The sequence below is a fragment of the Leucoraja erinacea genome, chromosome 4 (genome assembly GCF_028641065.1).
Source record: "Leucoraja erinacea ecotype New England chromosome 4, Leri_hhj_1, whole genome shotgun sequence".
Taxonomy (NCBI): Eukaryota; Metazoa; Chordata; class Chondrichthyes; order Rajiformes; family Rajidae; genus Leucoraja; species Leucoraja erinaceus.
In genome coordinates this window covers 74,100,456-74,126,341 of record NC_073380.1, presented here as the reverse complement: position 1 = coordinate 74,126,341, position 25,886 = coordinate 74,100,456, and the positions used below count along the sequence as shown (strand labels likewise).

Here is a 25,886-nt window from a genome sequence, read left to right as displayed (position 1 = left end):
ACACGCTGTCCCTGCTATTCGAATATACATACCTGCATCTGCTGCCAGCCTACATTCGTCTGCAGCTCACAGACACCTCCTTTGCTGACCTCAGGGCCCTCGGGAGGCGCGCCGACGCGTTGTGGATGGCGCGCCCTGATGACGTCAGCGTGCTAGCCGTCAGCAGGCGCCGATGACGTCACCCCGGCAGCTCCCGATTTCCTCCGGTGGGGCGGGGGAGCTGTGGAAGGAGTGACAGCTCCAGCCCAGCGGCCCGCACGATCGCCCCCAGCGGCAGTGAGGGGTACTGCACCTGCAGTCCAGCGCCAGCAAGCTGCAGGCACCACCAGCGGGAGCAGGCAAGCTCCAAGTAACACCAACATGAGGCGCTGGTGCTATTTCCATCAGCGCTGGGGTGCTGCAGCACGACAATGCCGCCAGCCATGCACGTTCCCGGGAAACGCCCGGGCCGGCTGCCAATAGTCTCCGCGGCGGCCGGCCAAATTCACCGCCTCTTCGCCTGGGATCGGCGCTCCGGGGTTGATACTGGAGCGGAGCTCAGCGACATGCCCCCTTCGCTGGCCGACATTCGTTCCGGTAAGCGGGGGCCCGTCCTCACCGCGGCGAATGGCAGCCCCATTTGCACATATCGAGTGCGCATGGTTCCGATCGTGTTCGGCTCCTGCCATTTCTCGTGGCGGTTCACCATTGCCGACGTCTCCCAGCCATTGCTCGGGGCCGATGTCCTCCGGGCGCATTCCCTCATGGTGGACGTCAGGCGTCAGCATTTGGTCAACGCCGCTACGATGGAGCCGATCACGTTGCATTTGTATCAACCGGTGGGACGGCCCCTGGCGTCCGTGGACTCCCACTTCGCACGGATCTTGGCCGCATTCCCAGACATTCTGACCCCATAGTTTCGATCATCGACCCCCAGCCACGGAGTGGTACATTTTATCCCGACTACCGGCCCACCTCTCCATGCATGAGCATGCCGACTGCCGCCGGATAAACTGCGTCTGGAACGGAGGGAATTCCGCACAATGGAGACCTTGGGGATCGTCCGCCCTTCAAGCAGCACTTGGGCATACCCACTTCACATGGTCCCTAAGTCGAGCGGGGACTGGCGACCTTGCGGGGATTACCGATTGCTGAACGCCGCAACAACAGTGGATCAATACCCCGTACCCCACATCCAGGACTTCACCGCCCATTTGGCTGGGGCCACAATATTTTCAAAAGTGGATCTGGTACGGGGTTATAACCAGATCCCGGTTCATTCAGATGACGTACCCAACACGGCGATTATCATGCCATTCGGACTTTACGAGTTCACGCGGATGCCGTTCAGCCTCAAGAATGCTGAGTAGGCCTTTCAACGCCTAATGGACGGGGTTTGTCGCTACCTCGATTTCGTGTTTGTGTACCTGGACGACATCCTGGTGGCCAGCCACTCGCAGCAGGAGCGCTGCGCCCACCTTCGGCAGCTCTGTCAGCGGCTCAGCGAGCTTGGTTTGGCCATCAACCTCGACAAGTGCCATTTTGGTGTAACCGAGATTGACTTTCTCGGCCACCGCGTGACTGAGCAAGGCGCGGTTCCCCTGCCTGACAGGGTCGATGCCATCCGTCGGTTTCCCCGCCCATGCACGGTGCATGGCCAGGAGTTTGTTGGCATGGTGGCGTTTTACCATCGTTTCGTGCCATCTGCGGCCCACATCATGCCGCCTCTGTATCAACTTCTGGTGGGTGGGCAGAACAAGAACGTTGAATGGACCCACGAGGCAGGGGCAGCTTTTGACGGCGCGATGGAGGCCCTTGCTCCGGCCGTACTGCTGGTGCACCCATGGGAAGATGCCCCGACTGCTCTCACGGTGGACGCCTCGGTGTCGGCGGTTGGCGCTGTGCTGGAGCAACTGACGGGCGGAGGTTGGCGGCCCCTGGCCTTCTTCAGCCGGCACCTCAACCTTGCGCAGACGAAATACAGCGCGTTCGATCGCGAGCTCCTGGCTCTGTACCTGGCAGTGCACCATTTTCGCTACTTCCTGGAGGTCCGCCTGTTCACCGCCAACACGGACCACAAACCACTCACTTTCGCCCTGGCAAAGGTTTCCGACCCCTGGTCCGCACGACAGCAGCGGCAATTGGCCTACATTTCGGAGTATACAACATCTACCCGCTACATCGAGGGGAAGGAGAACTGGGTGGCCGACGCATTGTCCCGCCCCGCTATCAACGCCATGTTCGATGATGGTGCCCGGAATTGACTATTCTGCTCTGGCAGAGTCACAGTTCACGGACGATGAGGTGCCCGCCTACCGGACTGCCATCTCCGGCCTCCGCCTTGAGGATGTCCCTCTTGGTCCTGGGGGAGTGACAATCCTGTGCGATGTGTCGTCCGGTCAGCCGCACCCCATCGTCCCTGCCCCCTGGCGCCGGAGGGTGTTCGAGGTGATCCACAGACTGGCTCACCCATCAATCCGGGTGACAACGGCACTGGTGGCCGCTCGTTTCATGTAGCACGGTCTGCGCAAGCAGGTTGGCCATTGGGCTCGCACCTGCATTCCGTGCCAGACGGCAAAAATCCAGTGCCATGTCCGTGCGCCTCTCCAGCAGTTTGGTCTACCTCACTGGAGATTCAACCATCTCCACGTAGACATTGTAGGGCCTCTCCCGCCATCCCGGGGCATCACCCACTTTCTTACAATGATGGACCGCTTCACGCAGTGGCCAGAGGCCATTCCGCTGGCCGATACTTCGACGGCTATGTGTGCTCGTGCGATGTCCGTGCACTGGATTGCTCGCTTCGGGGTGCCAGCGCACATCTCCTCAGACCGGGGGCCACAGTTCACCTCCGAGCTGTGGTCAGCCATGGCTCGCTTGCTAGGGGTGCGGCTACACCACACCACGGCTTACCACCCGCAAGCTAACGGTCTGGTGGAGTGGTTCCACGGGCAGCTAAAGGCAGCACTGAAGGCACGACTCTCCGGCCTGGACTGGATGGACGAATTGCCGTGGGTCATGCTGGACATCTGCTCCCCAAGAGGACTTGACCTCATCATCGGCGGAGCTCGTGTACAGGTCGTCACTCACGGTGCCCGGGGAGTTCATGCCGTCAGCGCCGGGGCAGCAGGGAACGCTCTCATCCACCCTAAAGCGCCTTTGTGAGCGAGTTGGCAGGCTCACACCCGTTCCAAAGTCCCGCCATGGGACATTTCGCCCACACGTGCCATCAGCCCTCAGGGACTGCCCATACGTCTTCCTGCGCCGTGATGCCCACCGGACGCCACTCCAGAGGCCGTATGAGGGCCCATTCCGGGTGCTGGAACACAGGCAGTCAACTTTTGTCCTGGGCATGGGGAGCCGGCCGGAGGCCGTGTCGATTGACCGTTTGAAGCCGGCACACCTGGACATTGACCAGCCGGTGCTGGTTGCCCAACCTCAGCCTCGAGGGCGTCCCCCTTCACGGCTCCCTCTACCTGTCACTCCACCTGTCCTACCACCAGTCCCTCGACCATTCCCTCGACCTGTCCCTCCACCTATGCCTCTGCCAGCCACACGATCGGCTGACTTCCACATGCGGGCCGGCGGGGCCATGTGCCCGCCGGTGTGTTTCGTGCCTCTGGTTCTGGGGGGGGGGGTCCAGTGGCGGCTCCCAAGGGTTGTGCCATCATACTGTCGAACCCCTCAGCACGGGAGTGGTTCAGTCCGGAGGTGGCCCTTAGCCAGAAGGTTTAAAGGCAGGGGTTTGGGTGCCATCTTTCTCTTGTTTGGTCTTCCCTACAACCGGGAGGAACATAATTAAAGGTGCCTCTCAAAACACTGGACTTCGTGCTTCCTTTTGAGACCCACGCGCCACAACTGTATAATTATTTTATTATAGATTTGTTTTATATAGTAAATGTTGAAAGGTGTTTAAAGTAAGGATTTTGTTTTTAATTTTTGCTCTTTATTTAGCTTCATTTCATTATGGCCAAAGTATGTTGTAAACTATTTCTAAACCAATATGGATAAGATATTATGATAAAGCTTAATAATATGATAAACTTAAATATTGCATTTATTCCTCACTGTTGTTTCATCTATTAACCAGTGTTTTTTGGAGCATATAATGTGAAAATACAATTGGCCAATAACTTCAGAAATAACAAAATTGATCAATCATCATCAACACAGTTTAAGAACTTTCCTGGATCAGTGTCCAGAGACCTATCCTTTTATTGCTAAAATGGCGTTGCAAAGCAAAAATGATTAAAACTGTGACATTTATGGGCCTGTCCCACTTATGCGACCTTTTAGGCGACTGCGGGAGACTATGCGGTCGCCACATGGTCGCCACATGTTCGGGGGTGGTTGCCGGGGAGTCGCCTTCATGGTCGTGAGGAGTTCCTGTTGCGGCCTAATTATGATCAAGGCCTCATTTAAAAAAATTAGCGACGACCAGAATGAAGCCGCCATGGAGAGTAGCGAGAATTCTCATGCCGTAGGTGGGGGTTGTCAGGAGGTCGAAGGTTCTCGTTGGTTGTAGCCGGTGCTGACCAGTGAATTTTACTGGCTGATGGGGGAAAACAAACGTAAGCAGTAGTTTTCAGAACCAAGGATAACCGAGCGGTAATGTTAAAGTCCGCCGAGCTTCACAGCCATGTATCTCTGGCATCTTAAAAATTGTGCTTTAGCCATCTTAATTACAGTGTCAGCCTTCTTCTTCATCGTGGTGTGTGTCTGTATCACCTTGGCTTTGCACCGTGTGAATTTCACTCAGACTGCGCTCCCCCACATGCCGTGTCCCCCGCCTGCATAACGGGCTGGTGAAGGAAGCGATGTGTTTGTGTGTATGTGTGTGTGTTCCACTCTGACAGCCGCCGTTCCAGTTGCTGGTTTTTCAGGCGACTACCGGAAACTTGACAGTCGCCTGAAAAATCGTCTATCTGGGACAGGCCCATTAGGATATAAAAGATGGGTTCATAAAAAGGTGTTCCAAAATGCTTGTAACTTCCGACATCAGATTAGTTGAGGAGAAATAAAGTTTGGACAATATGATGAAGCTGAATGTTTGCTGTGCCCAGGAATGAGGCGGAAAAGGGACAAATAGATGCAACCATGTATTCAAAAGCACCTTAAAACATTTAAAATTAAATGGAAACATTTGAGTTAAATAAATTACCATTTTTCCTACAGAAACTCAGTAAGACCAAAGTGCTGGAGTGACACGACGAGTCAGGCAGCTTCTCTGGAGAACATGGATACTTGCACCCCGTTCACCAAGAATTGCTGGATCTGCAGTTTGCTAACTATTTTATCTCTCATTCCCATTCCCATGCTGACCTTTCTGTCCTTGTCCTCCTCCATTGAGGCCATATGCAAACTGGATGAACAGCAACTCATATTCTGCTCAGGTGCCATGTGTAAGAAGGAACTGCAGATGCTGGTCTAAACCGAAGAGCGACACAAAAAGCTGGAGTAGCTCAGCGAAACAGGCGGCATCTCTGGAGAGAAGAAATGGGTGATGTTTCGGGTCGAGACCCTTCTTCGGTCAGAAGAAGTGTCACCCATTCCTTTTCTCCAGAGATGCTGCCTGTCCCTCTGAGTTACTCCAGCTTTTTGTGTATATCATCTGTGTCGGTGCTTACAGCCCAACCGCACGGACATTAATTCTCCTACTTTAAGTAACTAATCCACAAATCCCCCGGATCTCTTCCACCAACACCCCCCCCCCTCCCTCCCCCTTCTTCTTTCTTCCCTATGCCACATCTGAATACATACCCGTTTATTCTTCCCCCCCCCCCCACCTTCCATCGATTCGTATCCCAGTTTCTGGCTTCACAGTTTGTGCTTCTTTCATCCTGATCCACCTTATCTCACACATTTCTTCTTCTTCTCATATCTGGCCTTTGTCAAAACACCTGCCAATGAAAACTCCCCCTTGCCTGTATCCATCTGCGCCTGCCAGACTATCCATTTTCTCCAGAGATGCTGCCTGACCTGCTGAGTTACTCCAGCACTTTGTGTCTTTTATTTTTATAAACCAATATCTGCAGTTCCTTTTGCCTCCATCTGTTTTGCAGTAAGTTTCAGCCTTACAAACCAGCGCCGGTGAGACAGTGCTTTAATTGCAGGGAAAATGGTAGATATACCCAGCACAATTTGAGACAATATTGTAACTAAGCACCATGGTTGTGGTCTCCCTTGCTCAAGAATACTTGTTTCTTCTGCAGCACACAACTGCAAGCAGCCCCAGACTCCTGCTCACACCAATGTGGTGGGGATGGAACTCCCTTCTCTGGGTTATGTTCTCTTGTACACCTGTCAGCCTGGATTCTTTTTAGCTGGAGGGTCAGAACACAGAGGATGCATATCTGATGGAACTTGGACCGGGAAGCCACCAATCTGTCAAGGTAAAACATTTTTTTTTTAAGCCTCTGGTTAGGATACAGTGATCATTTGCATGCAAGAAGCTCAATGATTTTGTTGAGTGCCACTTCTTTAGAAGCTGCACCTACAGATACTATTCACAGAGAAGAGCAGCTGACACCGGCAAGACGCGCTTGGTCACCATAGGGTTCCCACCCCTCCCGCATGCCGCTGCTTCCTTCTTTTGGCACATTGCTTTGTCTGATTCCCTCCTGACTGCTGCCTCCTCCTTCTCCTGTCGCTCTGTCCACTTGGTCTCTCCCCTCTCCCCACCCCCCCTCCCTCTCCACCACTGCTGCCTTCTTATCCCCACAGTCATTGACATACTGCACCTCGATAGTGGCAGCTGATGAGAGGGCAGGGACCCCCAATGTTAGTGAGCACATTGTCATTGGTGGCGGTGTCCCTAGCGGCTACAACGTGAGTCGCTGCAACAGCTGTGTCACCCGACCGAGCTGTGAGCAAAGAAGGGCTCGCTGGTGCAGACTAGTGGCACCAGCGCCGAGTTTGAAGGTTGAATGGTACAAAGTGCTGGAGTAATTCCACAACTGGATCAGTTTGAAGAAGGGTCTCAACCTAAAATGCTGCGTCACCCATTCCTTCTCTCCAGAGAAGTGTCTTTCTTTGGTGTAAACCAACATCTGCAGTTCTTTCCTACAAATTTAAAATTAAATGTGTTTAGGACTATATTCAATTTTGTAAATCAATGAAAAGATCATTGTGAGAAATAAAAAATCAAGTCTCTCATCTTTGCTCAGCATTTTACTAAAGGTAGGTAAACTCGACCAAGTGAATGAGATTGCAGTTTTATGGTGTGCAGTTGTGACATGCTGTTTCCAATCCCTCAGCTCACTATGTTATGGAAAATGATGTCCAGTCCAGCGGCAGAGCTTGAGGTCAAGATGCCTGTCATTTGACCACCTTCATGTTCCTAAGATCATCAGTGATAGGAGAAGAATTAGGCCATTTGGCCTATCAATTCTACTCCGCCATTCAATCATGGTTGATCTCTCCTAGCCCCATTGTCCTGACTTATCCCCACAGCCCCTGACACCCATTTCAGCATGGTAGTCGGGAACATGTTGGTGCATGTACTGAAAGTAGCTAGTACTTCAGTGCAGAATCTTTCATCAGCTGTCAGAGCAATCTGGCCCACTGACAGAAGTTTCAATCCATCTTGCGCTGACATGATTTATTTCAATTAAAAAAATTAGTTTAATACTTTTGATACTGTTATCGATCATGGTAATTTCTTTGAATAAGTAACAGAAGATGTTCTACATAGAAAACCGCTAAAGGCATTAAGTAAAGTGCTCCACACAGACCAATCAGAAAAAATAGAATCACACAAATCGAAGGGATAGTGATCCCAGGAGTATGTGCTTGGCAAAAGGTCAGTGGTGAATTGATGTGCAGAGTAGAATGATGACTGCAATAAATGGGTGCATCAGGAATTATTCAGATTCAGATCAGATTCAATTTTAATTGTATTGTCAGTGTACAGTACAGAGACAACGAAATGCATTTAGCATTTCGTTGTCTCTGTACTACACTGACAATTATGCTACTTTGCTCCCTGTCTTTTGACTATGATGCAACAGCATTGCTTGTTATCCATTGTAACAACTCCAATGACTAGTTATTATTAGCCATTCTTATAGACAACTGATCATGGCAATAGCCCGAGACTTTCAGTCTGAAGAAGGGTCTTGACCTGAAACGTCACCCATTCCTTCTCTCCAGGGATGCTGCCGGTTCTACTGAGTTACTTCAGGTTTTTGTGTCTATCTATGGCAATACATTTAATTGGCTGGATGCATCATCAGGGCCTAATGTTCGATGTGGCTAGCAGAAGTTGATATTGCCTAAAGCTTCCCTGTAGCTCTTAAAGATAAATTATACTGAGTTGGAGTAATTTTTAACAGGTGTACCGCTAAAGCATTTTAGCTGGGGAGCTTGGCATAGCATGGGACAGCGTGGATTCCTGAGATATTAGATACCTAGAGTCATGGAGTCATACAGTATGGAAACAGGCACTTCGGCCCAACTTACCCACACCAACCAACATGCCCCATCTACACTAGTTCCACCTGCCTGTGTTTGCCCATATCCCCCTAAACCTGTCCTATCCATGTACACCCTTCCCATCTACATCCAGGACACCTCACACGCCCTTCAGCTCTTTAACTACTTTCTGATTCCAGGTTTCCCTCAGTCATCTTCCCCAACTTAGGAGAAGACTCTGAGGATGTAGCCAGTTGCCCAGTCTCACCAGGTTTACTTTGCTCCTGTGTAAGTAATAGTAGGCAAACTGGTGGTCTTCTGCAGAAATTGTGGATGCATGTATGAATTATTTTTCCTCCTTTTTATTTTCATAGCTGGTTCAAAGAAATCAGGGAAAAGCAACAGACCTTCAATTGGAACCCCCAGCCCCAAACTAAATGGTAGGTTGATTTCAATACAAGTTAACCGATTCAGCTGTCTGCATGTGTTGGCGAAGATGTCATCCAGTGGTGAATTCTCAATTGCTTTTATTTGATTTCAAGATTGTATTATTTAATTATTGATTGAGTGATTCAGAGGTGGCACGCACACCCCCATCCACATTAACGGGACGGAGGTGGAACGTGTTTCTAGCTTCAGGTTCCTGGGAGTCAACATCTCCGATGACCTCTCTTGGACCCACAATACCTCTACTCTTATCAAGAAGGCTCATCAGCGTCTCTTCTTCCTGAGGAGACTGAAGAAGGTCCATCTGTCTCCTCAGATCCTGGTGAACTTCTACCTCTGCAACATCGAGAGCATCCTTACCAACTGCATGGTAGGTATGCAACTGCTCTGTTCCGACCGGAAGGCACTGCAGAGGGTGGTGAAAATTGCCCAACGCATCACCGGTTCCACGCTCCCCTCCATTGAGTCTGTCCAAAGCAAGCGCTGTCTGCGGAGGGCGCTCAGCATCACCAAGGACTGCTCTCACCCCAACCATGGACTGTTTACCCTCCTACCATCCGGGAGGCGCTACAGGTCTCTCCGTTGCCGAACCAGCAGGTCGAGGAACAGCTTCTTTCCGGCGGCTGTCACTCTACTAAACAACGTACCTCGGTGACTGCCAATCACTCGGTGACTGCCGGACACTTATTATTTATTTTTTATTCAAATCGTTTGCTATGTCGCTCTTCAAGGGAGATGCTAAATGCATTTCGTTGTCTCTGTACTGTACACTGACAATGACAATTAAAATTGAATCTGAATCTGAATCTCTGAATTTTGGCTTTAGCTCCTGTGCACTCTAGATTGTAGCATCAATATATTGCACTTGACCTGCAAAATCACTGAATTTCAAAAGCACCCTCATATGACATGTTTTATTCAAAAAGTCAGCATCTGACAGAATAGATACAGAAGAGTGCTCCATCCACAATACCATTCAAGTTTACTGCAATGCACTGACTCCTTGTCACAGATACCTTGACCACACCTCTTCCCACCCTGCCTCTTGCAAGGATGCTGCAGCCTGGCGTACAACCCAGGTGACTATTTGGGTGCTCACCAAAGAAGCAGATCTACAACCACATATTACTCTCGCTCCACACCCTTAAATCTCTATCCAAACAGCAACATTTCTTACTTTACCTTACCCTAAACGTTATTCCCTTATCATGTATCTATACACTGTAAATGGCTCAGTTGTGATCATGTATAGTCTTTCCGCTGACTCGATAGCACACAACAAAAGCTTTTCACTGTACCTCGGTACACGCGGCAATAAGCAAAACTAAAACCTATTACTTGCCTGGTTGTACAGCCCACTCCCCTGACATCAGTCTGAAGAAGGGTCTCAACCCGAAACGTCACCTATTCATTCTCTCCAGAGATGCTGCCTGTCCCGCAGAGTTACTCTGGCACTTTGTTTCTATCTTCAATTTAATGATCTGCAGTTCTTTCCTACACACGTGCCTGTCTTGAACTGCCCCTCCTCTCATCACGGTTTCTTCCCCCTCCACCACATGCAGTCAGTCTGAAGAAGGATGCCAGCACTGGGCGTCACCTATTTATGTTATACAGAAATGCTGTCAGTCCCGCTGAGGATTTGTTTCCCTTGTTTCACGTATCTGAGGAGTAGGCCGATTGAAGTATATGAAATAAACAGTAGATAGTCAAAATTATTTTTTTTGTGGTAGGGTATCAAAAACAATAGAGCATTGATTTAAGGTGAAAGGAAATCATTTAAAGGGGATTTGAGTAAATGCTTATAGAGAGAGGTTATTAACTGTATTACGTTACCAGAAGAGGTGGTTGGTCACTTAAATAAGCAAGGCATAGAACGATGCTGTCTTAATAATAACACCTGTGGTTTGTTGATTTATGAGGATTTCTGACCACAGAAAATAATTAATTGCCATACTCAGACTTGTAACACACACTCAAAATCATATTTTCTTCATTGAAGTTTAATTGCTTATTTTTTATCTTGGAAGTAAGAAGTAAAGTAGTATTGTTAGATAAATGGAAGAAAGTACTTCACTGTGTTCTAATAAATGAATTGCAAATGAACATCTCGCCCAAAGTCATATGATTAAAAACATAACTTTTGGCTTGCAATGCGAGTCTAATGAAATTAATGTGGGCTTTCCCAACCCTGTCCTCAATAACTGTGAGTGAACATTGCAGATTTAGTGTTGAGTGCCTTTAGTTGTAGAGTTGATGCCTTACAGTGCTAGCAGCGCCAGAGATCCTGGTACGATCCTGACTACGGGTGCTGTCTGTATGGGGTTTGTTCGTTCTCCCCAATACTGCATGGGTTTCCTCCCACACTCCAAAGACGTACAGGTTTGTAGGTCAATTGGCTTGATATAAATATAAATTGTCCCTAGCGTGTGTAGATTAGTGTTAATGTGCCGGGATCGCTGCTCGGTGCAGACTCAGTGGGCCGAAGCGTCTGTTTCCACACTGTATCCCTAAACTAAACTAAACTAAAGCCTACTTTCCAGTTTTATTTAGAGAAGCTAAATTATATGTGATTCATCATAGAGTATTGTACTGAATTGTTGCTTAACATAAACATTGAAGATTTAAACCTGAATAATATGGCGCATTTGAGGCAGATACTCTGTTCAAGAAGTTGAAAGTATGCTTTTTTTCCCCTTACTAAGGTAGCCACAAGAGTTGGCATACAAACTTATTTGGAAAAAAACAATATTTTTTGTAGATAACCTACCACAAAAAAATTGGATAAAATGGTGAGGGGAATTCGTGGGTAGCGAAGAAAGAAACATAACATCACATTACTCATGTGTAAGAAAATCTGAAGAAGGGTCTCGACCCAAAACATCACCCATTCCTTCTCTCCAGAGATGCTGCCTGTCCCGCTGAGTCACTCCAGCTTTTTGTGTCTATCATGTTACGCATTATATATTCTGGCCAATATTCATTCAGTGGCCTTTGTCGTATAGTGATTAATAACTATAAATTTGCCCATCTATTTTCATTCCCATATCTTTTATATTGTATTTTGTTAAATTTCACTTTAAATGTACTGATTCATCACTAAAATATTTGTAACCTTAAGTTCCAGATGATGTTTTTGCTCCGTATTACATTTGGAAAGGATCTTATAACTACAAAGGAAAGAAGCAGCCCATGACATTGACAGTCACGAGTTATAACACTTCATCGAGCAGAGTTAACGCCACTCTCACAAACAGTAATATGGAGCTACAACTTTCAGGTATGGCTAATTCCATAGGGTCTATGGAGCTGTAGAATGTGGAGGGGGCATTTTGTTTTCAGCTGACACTGATAATGGCTCTTCCAGATATTTATTTTGAAGCACGATCGAAACTGAGAAGGATGACTGATTTTCAATTGCCATTCTAGATATGTTGAGGCCAATTGGGGCAACCTACCCATCTGCACTACCTGTAATCGATTAGTTTGCACAGACAATCTATTATTGTCCTATTCTCCAAAGACCAGCTGCTCACTTAGATAAACTTCCTGAGCTACCTTGCAAGTTTCAGCTCTCTGCTGCAGCATGAAGAATATGTTAAAAGCTAACCATAGAGGTTTTACTATCCAATGGTCTCTAGTGGCTCATTGTGTTTTACACAGAGAAACAGACTATATGTTCAATTAGCCTTGCTCTGTATTTATACTATGAACAAGCCTTCACCCATTTAAAATATTAAGCTGCTGTAAAAAATGTTTTAATCGTATCCATGTCTCGCACTATTCGCACTAATACATCTGTATCTTATAGAATCAGACGTTTGTGGTATATAAGCACACAATTTTACCCATTGAGTCATGCAAGCCAATACATCAGGTGTTCAGATTAGTCATGGGTGGTATTGAAAATGGTGAAGATGGTTGTCAAAAATTGCAGCAGGATCTGCTGAGGAATGGTTGACGGAATTTAATACAGGTACTGCATTTTGGGAAGTCTAACAGGGGCAGGGCCTATGCAGTGGGGCTCCAGGGAGTGTTGTAGGGCAGAGGGATCGAGGAGTGCAGGTACATGGCTCCTTGATAATGGCATCACAGGTAGAGAAGGTGGCACATTGGCCTTCATCAGTCAGCGCATTGAGTATAGATGTTGGGAGGTCATGTTACGGTTATAAAATACATTGATGAGCCCACATTTAGAGGACTGTGTTCAGTTTTGGTCACCATGTTATATGAAAGATGTTGTCAAGCTGGAAAGGGTACAGAGAAGATTTACAAGGATGTTGCCAGGAATTGAGGGCCTGAACTATAGAGAGAGGACAGAGGACAGAGTTTACGGTGAGGTAGTCACCCGAGAACCTGATCATTTTTTTTACAGACACTATGAACCAGTGCTTACCTTGCTGTTGAAACATGGCTTTATCAACTTCTAAATATTAAATAAATTACTTTTAGATGTCCCATAATTAGTAGCTTAATTACACCTGAAGTTAATTATATTAAGTTTACAAACATAATATCTTATGTCTTAATCTTGTAGCCCCCTTCTTATCTTTTACAGATTAATTTGTTTACAGATAATAACTTTCTTTCCACTATGAATAACTGGACAGCATGTATCACATTCAGACTCTAATTTTTACTCTACAAAATTGAAAATACTTAATCTGAAAAATGTATGAAGCACCACACTATGGAATGACTAATTACATATTATTAATTATTTTGATCTTCTAATTTTCATTTAACAAAGCAAGATTGCAAGCACTTAGATTTCTGATTCTGCCTAACACTTTGATATGAAGATCCTCCACTGCTATTTTAGTTTAAAACCTTGAATCAATTTATTGATGTAATGCCGCTAAGAAATAAAAGAAGCAGCAGGCAGCCATCTAACATTTGTCATTATGAAAATGCCAGAATTCATAAGGAAGAAACTAATAGCATGACATTTGGAAAATAATGATGCAGTAAAGCAGATACAACATAACTTTATGAAAGGGAAATCCCATAAGTTAAATGTGTTAGCTTTCATTGAGGACATAACCAGAAGGGTAGATAAAATGGAACCAGTGGATGTAATGCATTTAGATTCTAAAATACTGTTTGTTGTGTATCACAGCTAAGTTACTACTCAAAATAAGAACTCATGATATTGCAGAGATATATTGGTAAAGATAAAGGTTTGGCTTCCCACCAGAAAACAGAATGTTGGGATAATAGGTTATTTTCCATCTATAATAAATATGGACCCCAAAAAGATCAGTGTTGGATCCTCGTCTATAGTAGTAACTTAGATGAGTAGGAAAGAACTGCAGATGCTGGTTTAAATAGAAGGTAGACACAAAATGCTGGAGTAACTCAGCGAGACAAGAAGCATCTCTGGAGAGAAAGAATGGGTGGCGTATGGGTCGAGCTCCTTCTTCAGACGTAGTAACTAAAATGATAGGAACAATGTATTATAACTAAACTATTCAAAAGATGTTTAAGAATTCAAGATGTGAGGATGACACAATGGTCTGCATCAAGCAAAATAAAGTTGTGAATGGGCAAAATATTGGTGGATGGTATATAATGTGGAGAACTATGAGATTTGCCCTGTTATGTCCTTGTGTGGCAATATTTCGTTTTTTCCTTAAAATTGTAAAAATAATTTCTGCTTGTTCGTAAATTTCTCCTCATATTCTGATTGGCCTGTAATATTTCTCTATTACCAAACAGATATCAACATTCCTGCAATTAATGGCCTTAATAAAATTTGAGGGATATAAAACTCAGTACTGCAGCAGAATAAATACTGAATTAGTTTTGCATGGCAATATGTACATGCCCATTTGTGGTGGGAGTTGACAGTGTTGTTTTAGGATGTTTTCATGTCCATGTGCATCAAGGTTGCTCCAAGTAGGAGAATCATGATGCCATTCTGGTAAGGTGAAACCAGCCTTCTCAACTTGAGGTCAACATTCCATTCATACTCTCTATCTAATCTCCCATAGCCAACACATCTTCAGAAGTAGAGTCAGAGAGTCATACAATGCACAGCATGGACACAGCCCCTTTGACCCAATTGATCCTTGCCAAACAAGATGTCCCATCAAAGCTAGTCCCATTTGTCCATATTTGGCCCATATTCCTCTAAGCTTTCATATCCACATACCTGACAAATTCCTTTTAAATGTTGTTATTGTACTTACCTCAACTACTTCCTCTGTCAGCTCCTTCCATAAACCCACGACACTCTGTGTCAATTGGTGCCCCTCAAGATCCTTAAATCTTTCCCCTCTGACATAAACCTCTGACCTTCAGTTCTTGATCCCCATACCCTGGGAAAAAGGCAGTGTATTAGCCCGATTTATTCCCCTCATGATTTTATGCATCTGTAGAAGATCATCCCTCAACTTCCTGCACTTCATGAATAAATTCCTAGCCGACCCAACCCCTCCCTATAGCTCAGACCCTCAAGTTCTGGTAACATCCTCAAAAATCTTTTCTGCATCATTTGAGCTTTCTGACATCCTTGCTATCAAATGACCAAAACTGACCAAAATACTCCAAGTGGCCTCAACAAGCTGGGATGTAATATTAAAATTGTACAAGGCATTGGTGAGGCCAAATCTGGAGTATGGTGTACAATTTTGGTCGCCCAATTATAGGAAGGATGTCAACAAAATAGAGAGAGTACAGAGGAGATTTACTAGAATGTTGCCTGGGTTTCAACAACTAAGTTACAGAGAAAGGTTGAATAAGTTAGGGCTTTATTCTCTGGAGCGCAGAAGGTTAAGGGGGGACTTGATAGAGGTCTTTAAAATGTTGAGAGGGATAGACCGAGTTGATGTGGACAAGCTTTTCCCTTTGAGAATAGGGAAGATTCAAACAAGAGGACATGACTTCAGAATTAAGGGACAGAAGTTTAGGGGTAACATGAGGGGGAACTTCTTTACTCAGAGAGTGGTAGCGGTGTGGAATGAGCTTCCAGTGGAAGTGGTGACGGCAGGTTCGTTGGTATCATTTAAAAATAAATTGGATAGGCATATGGATGAGAAGAGAATGGAGGGTTATGGTATGAGTGCAGGCAGGTGGGACTAAGGGAAAAAAGTTGTTTGGCACGGACTTGTAGGGCCGAGATGGCCTGTTTCCGTGCTGTAATTGGTTATGGTTATTTGGTTAACAATGTTTTGTACAATTGTAGCATATCATACCAAAAACCTTCTTCACCATCATCATATCTACCTGCTATAACACTTTCAGTAAACTATTTCCTTGTACTCCTCCTTCGGTCTGCTTTACAACACTACCCAGGGCCCTTCCAGTCACTGTGAATGACATTTCCAGCATCTGCAGTTCCTTCTTGAACACTGTGAATGACCTGCTCTGCCTTGACTTGCCAAAATGCTAACACTTCACACTTTTCAGAATTAAACGTCACTACCCATTCCTCAGCCCTCTTGCCCAGGTGATCACGATCCCACTGTAATTCTTGATAACCATCTTCACCATCTGCGATACCACTTATTTTAGTCATCTGCGAACACTAAAACTAGGAAGGAAATCTTCAAACCCTATTTAAAGGGATTATTGATTACTCGCATGATAGCAAACAATGGTTTCCACTGGTTACTGATGTAATTCTACAGGAATAATTTAAAAGTGTTGAATTTTAGAATATGCAATCTGTCAGGTCTTTTTGGACAAATCAATTTCACATGGATATTGGTGCATCAGAATGTTTTTCTGTCAACATGCTTGAGAGAATGAACAGAGGTACTCTGTGAAGGAAAGTTGCTTAGAAGAGGAAAGAATATCAGATGGAAATAGATGGAATTAATTTGGACTCAGTTGGCTGAATATCCAGCTTCCATATTATTAGAAAGTAGAACAAACAAGATTCTGTTGTACCTGTAGTTCAGTAAACATCATCTCTGGATGATCATTGAAATGTCACTTCAGCCACATGAACAAAGTCCTTACTGTTCCTTTTTTTTTCTTCCAGTTTTACCAGTTTACTTCCTGTTCTCCCTGTGGACATTGATACTTATGAGGTTGAATAAAGTTTCTACTGCAGAAAATGTCCTCTGGAACCTATAATTCTTCCAATAAATCTTTTTTAGACTTGCACTGAAATTATTAACGTTTAGATATTAGATTTCAATCTGAAAATAAATTCCTTATAACTCCTTGCTGAAACTCAATTTTAACCTTTTCTCTGTATTTAATTCATACTGAACCAGATTATTTTCATTTGTTTACAAAATATTGCTTTTCTCGATCCATAATGAAACTTGTCTCGGTATCTTGGAGCAGCCAGGTAGCACAGCCGATGGATCTGCTGCCTAACCGTGCCAGAGACCTTGAGTTTGATCCTGACCTTGAGTGCTGTCTGTGTGGAGTTTGCACCTTCTCCCTGGGACCATGTGAGTTTCCCTCAGGTGCTCCGGTTACCTCCAACATCCCAAACATTGGCAGTAAAATGGCCTCTATAAATTTCCCCTAATGTGTAGGGAGTATATGCATAAGTGTGATAAGACAGAACTAGTGTGAACTGATTGGCATGGATTCAATGGGCTGAATGGTCCGTTTCCATGTTGTGTCACTAAACTAAACTAAAGCCTAAACAACCATTGAAACAATGTTCTTGGTTGCAGTGTAGATTAGGTGTTATTTTCTAAGTATATAATATCACACTGCTGAAGTGTGCTTTATTAGTTGCTCCTAGGATCAGTCTTTACTTCTCAGTCTTGTATTAGGAGTAATAAAAACAGAAAATGATGCTTGTTGTACCCATACCAATCAATTAGGTTATCCACCTTAAGCTCCACTTCCAATACATGGTTAGTAGCCTTGCATGTCGAAGCTCTTCAAGTACAGAGCCAAACACTTTTTAAATACGATGGGAGTTTCTGCCTCTAACTTAGTTTAGTTTATTGTCACATTGAAATATAGAAAATAGGTGCATGAGGAGGCCCTTCAGCCCTTCGAGCCAGCCCCGTCATCCATTGTTATCATGGCTGATCATCCACAATCAGTAACCCGTGCCTGCCTTCTCCCCATCTCCCTTGATTCCGCTAGCCCCAAGAGCTGTATCTAACTCTTTTAAATTCATCCAGTGAATTGCCCTCCACTGCCTTCTGTGGTAGAGAATTCCACAAATGCACAACTCTCTGGATGAAAAAGTTTTCTCTTATCTCAGTTTTAAATGGCTTCCCCTTTATTCTTGGATTGTGGCCCCTGGTTCTGGACTCCCCCAACATTGAGAACATTTTTCCTGCATTTAGCTTGTCCAGTCCTTTGTATGTTTCTATAAGATATCCTCTCATCCTTCTAAATTCCAGTGAATACAAGCACAGTCTTTCCAATCTTTCCTCATATGACAGACCTGCCAACCCGGGGATTAACCTCGTAAACCTACGCTGTACTCCCGCAATAGCAAGGATGTCCTTCCTCATTTAGGAGATCAAAACCGCACGAGGTGTTATCTCACTAGGGTCCTGTACAACTGCAGAAGGACCTCTTTATTGCTAAACTCAAATCCTCTTGTTATGAAGGCCAACATGCCATTATGTTTCTTCACTGCCTGCTGTATCTGGATGCTTACAAAGGTACAGTGAAAACCTACCTTATATTCAGGCCATGAGCTCCAGACGTCTAGCACTCTCCCTATTTTCTCCAATCCTTCCAACTATTATTGTCTTTATCTGACATTTCTGACTATATCATTAAAAGATACAACCTAAAGTGAGGGGCCAAATAGAACCCCACTTGAAATAGCCTTCCAGTCCAGAAATAGCATTCCAGTCACAAAAAATACTCAGCCGTGATCTCTTTGTAGCAATGTTACAAAATTTTGAGATTTAAAAAATCAAGTCTGCAATTTATCCCATCAGATAAAGCATAACAATAAGTTTAATTTGACACCAAATTCACTTTCATATCTCAAGTATTAAAAAAGTTATGACCATTTTCATACTCGGAAATTAGCATCTTGTTCCCTATTGATTTTCAATGGACATTACAAAAAAGCTGTGATCATGGATAATCAAAAGCCCATTTCTTAAGGAAAGATTAACATTTTTAAATAGCCTAAGTGTCCAAAGATTATTCACAAATAATTCACAATATAACATGATTTTTATATCTAATTTACATTCATTTATAGGCCAAATGGAAGGAATTTAGTGTTCAATTGCTGTAAATAAATGCCCATTTAAATCGGCTTTCTAGTGGGTTCATGTGGAACGCGCTGGTTTAGACCGTTGACAGCGCGCTGGATTAGTGCCCTCAAATGCCGAGAAAAATACTGCGGGATATAAAAACCCCAAAATGAACTATTCGTTAGAGATAACTTGATATATAGGGTTATATATATGCCCCATTTAATGTAAAAATAAGGTACATACCTTTAATTGTTTGCTTTATAAAACCCTGGGGCTGCGAGAGGTTGCGGAATGAAACAGTAATTTTAAAACTATTAGAACTATATTATCGAGGCCTATAAAACTAATAATACTTTTTGCGACCGGGTCTTGCAGCGATTTTTCGTTAATGATTTACTAGGCTGAACATGTGCGATTAGTACAGCCTAGTAAAAATCGCGTTTTAAACCCGCCCCCTCCAAACAGCACCAAAATCGCGGCCATGGCTGAGGGCAGATTCCCAATGACGATTCAGGTAGGTTTTGTAACATACCTACTCTTTGCCTTCGTGCAACTGAACCAATTTTTGATCCAATTTGTTACTCCCCCTTTTATTCCATTGATTTTTCACATTTTTGACCAGCATACTGTTCTTAAATATTATCTCCCAATCCATTTCATCATTGTAAATGCCAATAAATATCTGTTTAGCGGACAACCTTGACACAGAAGGGTTTTGCTTATGAATTCTTCCCATCTCTTGCACCTCTATTTAAGCAGATGCACATGAATCTGTAAAACAGAAAGGGTGCGTCTGGAGGAACTCAATGGGCCAGGCAGCATCGATGGAGGGAAATGACCTGTCAGTGTATCAGGCTGAGACTCTCCAACGGCATTCAAGTGTTTTGACTAGAACCGGTGACTGTCCATGTCCCTCCACGCATTCTGCCTGATCAATTGAGTTCCTCCAGCTGCTTATATTTATTTTTGCACCTATGAAGTGGTTTCCATTTCCTTCTACTTAACTAGTTTGCAGATGTGTTGGGCTCTGAGATGTATCTTCCTTTCGCTGTGTGTTTGATTGTATAGCATGGGTCATTGGGTTTTTGCCCCAGATCTTCAGCAATAAAATTTTCTAAGACATGACACTGATTCTTGATGTAAGTCTTGATGCAGGGCTATCCTCTAATTTATCCCAATGTTACCAATTTTACATGACTTCACTATTGAGCATCCAGTTATTTTTATCAGTATTAGTCTTTGTCTTCATTAGGCTCATCGTTTCTTAATGCTTTGCAGAAGATCTTTCTCCCTAGTATGCAGGATGAACTCTTTGACCGTAAGCTGCTGTTGATCAAGTAGCTTCATGCTTCCATAGATTTAGTTCCCTTCTTACATGACTCAGTCTGATAATTCACTCATCAATTATTCCTCGTATTTTAACCGCACAGCCAGTTTGGTTCATTTTAAATCAAGTCAGCTCATATAACATAAATCACAAAGAGATCCCAATTACTGCAAACCATTTATCCTGACTGTCATCCTTTATCCTATTTCACTCTTTTCACAAATTCATTCCTATATTATGGCAGGTAAGTTCTTGCAGCTGAAAAATGAGGCTATTACAACTTCTGCTTAATTTGTCTTCAATTTCTTCCTGTTTATCACTTCTATTCCTGCATGTTCTTCCAGCCCTGTAATCGCCCAAAGCAATCCAGTAGTCTAATTCCGTGAATGAGAGAGTTGCCCTTTCACAATCAGCGAAAAATATTAAATCTCTTGAGTTTGAAAGAGTGAGGGGTGATCTTATTTTGAAATGTAAGATTATAAGAGGGGTAGATGTTTAGAAGTTGGGGGTAGATAAATAATAATAATACATTTTATTTGTATAGCACTTTTCAAGGACTCAAAGTCGCTTTACATGGTGAGTCAAGAACAAAACAAAATAGAGCAGTAAGACAGAGATGCAAAGGGGAGGGGGACATGGGACTAAGGGTATGCAGAGGTGAAGAGATGGGTCTTGAGGCGGAACTGGAAGATGGTGAGGGACTCAGAAGTTCGGATCAATTGTGGGAGGGAGTTCCAGAGCCTGGGAGCTGCCCTGTAGAAGGCTCTGTCTCCAGAAGTGCAGAGGTTGGATTTCAGAATGGAGAGGAGACCGGCTGAAATGGATCTGAGGGACCGTGAGGGTTGGTAGGGGGATAGGAGGTCAGTGAGGTAAGGGGGAGGGGCCAAGTGGTTGAGGGCTTTGTAGGTGAGGACCAGGATTTTGTAGATGATCCGGTGGGAAATGGGAAGCCAATGAGGTTCTTTGAGGACTGGGGTGATGTGGTGCCAGGATTTGGTGTGGGTGATGAGTCGGGCGGCTGCATTCTGGACCAGTTGGAGTCGGTTGATGTTGCTGGAATTGATGCCAAAGAGAAGAGAGTTACAGTAGTCCAGTCGGGAGGAGATGAAGGCATGGATCAGTCTTTCAGCAGCGGGGGGTGTGAGAGAGGGTCTGATTTTGGCAATGTTGCAGAGGTGAATAAATGATGTTTTGACAACATGGCGGATGTGAGGCTCAAGGGAGAGGGTTGAGTCAAAGATCACGCCAAGGTTGCGGGCCTGAAGAGATGGGGAGACAGTGGTGCCGTCACTAGTGAGAGTGGGGTTGTTAATTTTGGTAAGTGTTGATTTGGAGCCAATGAGGAGAAATTCTGTTTTGTTACTGTTTAATTTAAGGAAGTTGAGTTGCATCCAAGATTTGATGGCTGACAGGCAGGAGTTGATATGGAAGAGAGGGGGGTGGTGGGGGGACTTGGTGCTGAGATAGATCTGGGTGTCATCAGCATAGCAATTGAAGTCCAGTTTGAAGTGACGGAGTATATGACCAAGGGGGAGGATGTAGATGATGAAGAGGAGGGGACCGAGAACAGAGCCTTGGGGAACGCCTTGAGTGACAGTGGCTGTAGCAGTGGTGTGGTTATGGAGAGAGATGAAGTGGGATCGGTTGGAAAGGTAGGAACGGAGCCAGCTGAGTGCCGAATCTTCAATGCCAAGGTCTTTAAGTCTGGTAAGCAGGATGTTATGGTTCACAGTATCGAAGGCCGCACTCAGGTTGAGGATGTTGAGGGAACCAGTGTCAGCAGAGGTGAGGATGTTGTTGAGGACTTTGAAGAGAGCAGTTTCTGTGCTATGGAGGGGGCAAAATCGAGATTGGAGGGGTTCGAATAGGTTATACGCAAGGAGGTGGGAATGAAGATGCGATGCAACGATACGCTCCAGGGTTTTTGAAAGAAAGGGGAGGTTTGACATTGGGCGGTAGTTAATGAGAGAGGAGGGATCAAGACTAGGTTTCTTTAAGATTGGTGTGACAGCAGCAGTTTTGAAAGCAGAGGGGACAATTCCTTGGGACAATGAGGAGTTGAAGAGATTAATGAGGTATGGGCAGAGAACGGGGAGGCAGGACTTCAGCAGGGGAGTGGGGAGAGGGTCGAGGGAGCAGGTAGTGGGTTTGGAAGAGCTAATGAGTTTGGAGATTTCAATAGGGGTGACCAGGTCAAACTGGGAGAGGAAGCAGTGTGCAGGAGGGGTAAGGAGGTCAGTGCAGATGTTTAAAGGAGGGCCCTTGGTAGGTGGTGGAGTAGCTGGTGGGGAGTCGGGTACAGGGGAAAAAGATTGATAGATGGTGCTGAGTTTGTCAGCGAAAAAGGGGAGGAATGAGTTGCAGAGATCCGGTGTAGAGGTAGGGAGAGTATTGGCTTGAGGAGGTTGCTCACTGTGGAGAAGAGGGTTCTGTGGTTAAGGCAGGGGTCGGTGAATATGGAGGAGAGGTAGGCAGATTTTGCAGCAATGAGGGCATCTTTGTAGGCAGTGAGGTGGAGTGTGTAAGTTTCATGGTAGACTGTGAGAGATGATTTATTTGTGAGTTGTTCAAGTCGGCGACCAGTCTGTTTCAACTTACGAAGTGCAGGTGTGTACCAAGGTGAAGATGTGTTAAAAGTTACGGTTCTTGTTTTGAGGGGGGCCAGAGTGTTAAGGGAGGTAGACAAGGTGGAGTTGAGATGGTTTGTGAGATCATCAGGTGAGATGTGGGTTGAGTCCAGGGGGAGAGTGGTGGAGAGCAGGTCAGAGAGATGGTGGGGTTCGATGGATTTTAGGTTACGGAAGGTGATTTCTCGGAGGAAGTGGGGGCGAGGTGTCGGAGAAGGGATGGTGAACCGTATAAGCTTATGATCAGAGAGGGGGAAGAGGCATGGATGGAGGTCAAGTACCGGTTGATTTGTGGAGCAGACCAGGTCAAAGATGTGGCCTTTGTCATGGGTGGGAAAGGTGACGTGCTGAGTGAGAGAGAAGTTGTCAAGTAAAAAGGCAAATTCAGATGCGAGCTTGCAGGTGGGGGAGTCCATATGAATATTTAAGTCAACAAGTAGCAGCAGACGTGGGGAGACAGATGCTGAGAAGTTTCTTGTAGTGAGAGAATCTTGATGAAAAGGACATCGTTCAAGATAAGGGAACTTTCAATTAAAATTAAGTAATTTCTTATGCAAAGCGGGGTGAATCTTTAAGATAGGGTTGTTGAGGCTAGATCACGGGAGCTATTTAACAAGAGGTAATTTTTTGATAGATTGGAAAATTGGCAAAGAAGAGATAAGACTTAGGACAGATTAGGCATGATTATATTGAATGGCAGGGTACGTTGAGGGGCCATCTAAGTGGCCCACTCCTGCTTCTATTTTCTTATGTTCTTCTGTTGAAAAACATTGTACCCCTGTGGACTCGGCCTCTTCCTTGCCCCTAATATTGATCACCTAAATTCTGACTTTCCTCGATTCAAGCTCAGAATGCTATCTCTGCTTTACACTCTTCCCCCTCCCTCAGGACTTTTCTTTGAAACCTATCACTCTTGCCAAAGATTTTGTTAGTGGTACTGCAGCAATATTGTGGTAATCAACCATCTGACCATTTTCCTTTCACCATGTCGACAGTACTTCCCTTCTACTTGTCAGGGCCCCAGTTCCAGTATCCCCCCCCTTTAAATTTATCTGGTACCTCTGACTGCTTACTTGGAAAATTAATGGGTTCACTAAACTGTTACCATGGAACATCTGTTTTAAAAGTGGATTAATATATCCTGAAATACTAAAGTCTGGGAAAATTGTTAATCCAGCACCACCCAGAGGAGGTTTACAAGAATGATCCCACAAATGAGTAGGCTAACCTATAGTAAGAGTTTGTCGGCACTGGGCCTGTGCTCGCTGGAGTTTAGAAGAATGAGGGGGGACCTCATTGAAACGTACAGAATAGTGAAAGGATTGGATAGAGTGGATGTGGAGAGGATGTTTCCACTAGTGGGAGAGTCTAGGACTAGAGGTCATAGCCTCAGATTTAAAGGATATTCTTTTAAGAAGGAGATGAGGAGGAATTTATTTAGTCAGAGGGTGGTGAATCTGTGGAATTTTTTGCCACAGAAGGCTGTGGAGGCCAAGCCAGTGGATATTTTTAAGGCAGAGATAGATAGATTCTTGACTAGTACAGGTGTTAGAGGTTATGCGGAGAAGGCAGAAGAATGGGGTTAGGAGGGAGAGATAGATCAGCAATGATTGAATGGCGGAGTAGACTTGATGGGCCGAATGGCCTAATTCTACTCCTATCACTAATGACCTTATGACCTTAATGTGCTTCTATGTTATACGATGTTATGATTTAACAACATGATAAGTTTTGATCATCTCTCAATAACTCCGCTTGGATATGTTTTGCAGGCCCATGTGCATTTGCTTTGTAATATCTTTTAGATGTGTTGAAATGACGTTGGTCAATGGGAATAATCAATTTGACACGCTACATTTATTAATACCTGTCATCACTCTTAATGAAAGCTGGCAACGCGCCTTTTTCACATATCATTCTCCATATCTATTAACCCTTTTAGGTGTCTACAAAAGTCAAGAAGCACGTCTTATGCTTCTCATGTACCATGTGATAGCACCTGACCAAACTTCTATCAGTAAGATCAAAGAACAATGGGCCATGGATGGTATGTCCCATACATCTGGTCATTGTGTGTAAGTATGTATTAAAATAATAAATAATGCCAGCTTTTTAATTTTGACTTTGATAGCACGATGGCTGTATATTTTACATCATAATTGTAATTGCTATTGATACCTCGGGTAAAATGTGGTAAATGGAAATAAAAACTAGGAGAGGTTTAAATCAGACCTACCTTCTGATACTCACTGTCGAATAACCCAGCCATACTCACGAACATGGTACAGCAGTATTTATTGTAAAGCACATATAACATACTACAGCACGTTGCTTCTGCTGTGTAGCAGCATGGTCTGCCAGCACAAGTTGGGTTGCGATAATATGAACAGTGTAGTAGGCGGAGCTTCTAATAATAAAGCATTACATTGGTTAGTAAGTGAAGTAACCAATCTACACTCACTTTAAACAGAGTTTCTATCCCAACCTGGCATGAGATGCAAGATTGTCTAAATGAATATTTACTACTTGCCCACTCTAAGATGTTTTGCTTTCCAATGAGAGTATTGTGTTTGCTTGCCTGCCTCGACAATTTATTTTAATTGGCTAAAATCCAAAAAGCTTTCTATAATTATTAATGTACATCAGAGATCGTGCAATAAAGAAAGGAAGCAACAAGTCAAAGCCTTCTTTCCTCTCTCCTTAAAAAATTATTTCTAGGTCCGTACCATGTTTTCTGTGTCCGATTCCTTTTAGATATTGGTCAACACTGAACTATGAAATATTGGTCAAGTTTAGTGATTATAAGAAATAACTAAGAATATGATGTCCACTTGGATTATTTAAGTTTGTTTTGTTGAAATGGTATAATGGATTATATTTTGCAGTGCTCAATATATTATCCTATCTTCACATTATTAACACAGGGACCGGGGGAAAAAAACCTTGAAA

The 25,886-nt window shown here is 44.5% G+C and overlaps 1 protein-coding gene across 1 annotated transcript in view; it reads left to right on the top strand.

Moving 5' to 3' along the window:
• The window catches only part of csmd3b (CUB and Sushi multiple domains 3b), a 200,708-nt gene extending 175,000 nt beyond the window's left edge, over positions 1-25,708 (top strand). The window contains exons 15-19 of the mRNA XM_055633467.1: positions 6,192-6,371; positions 8,766-8,831; positions 11,957-12,115; positions 24,880-24,984; positions 25,692-25,708. Of these exons, the coding sequence (XP_055489442.1) occupies positions 6,192-6,371; positions 8,766-8,831; positions 11,957-12,115; positions 24,880-24,984; positions 25,692-25,708 (527 nt within the window). The remainder of the gene's footprint in view (positions 1-6,191; positions 6,372-8,765; positions 8,832-11,956; positions 12,116-24,879; positions 24,985-25,691) is intronic.
• The last annotated feature ends 178 nt before the right edge of the window (positions 25,709-25,886 follow it).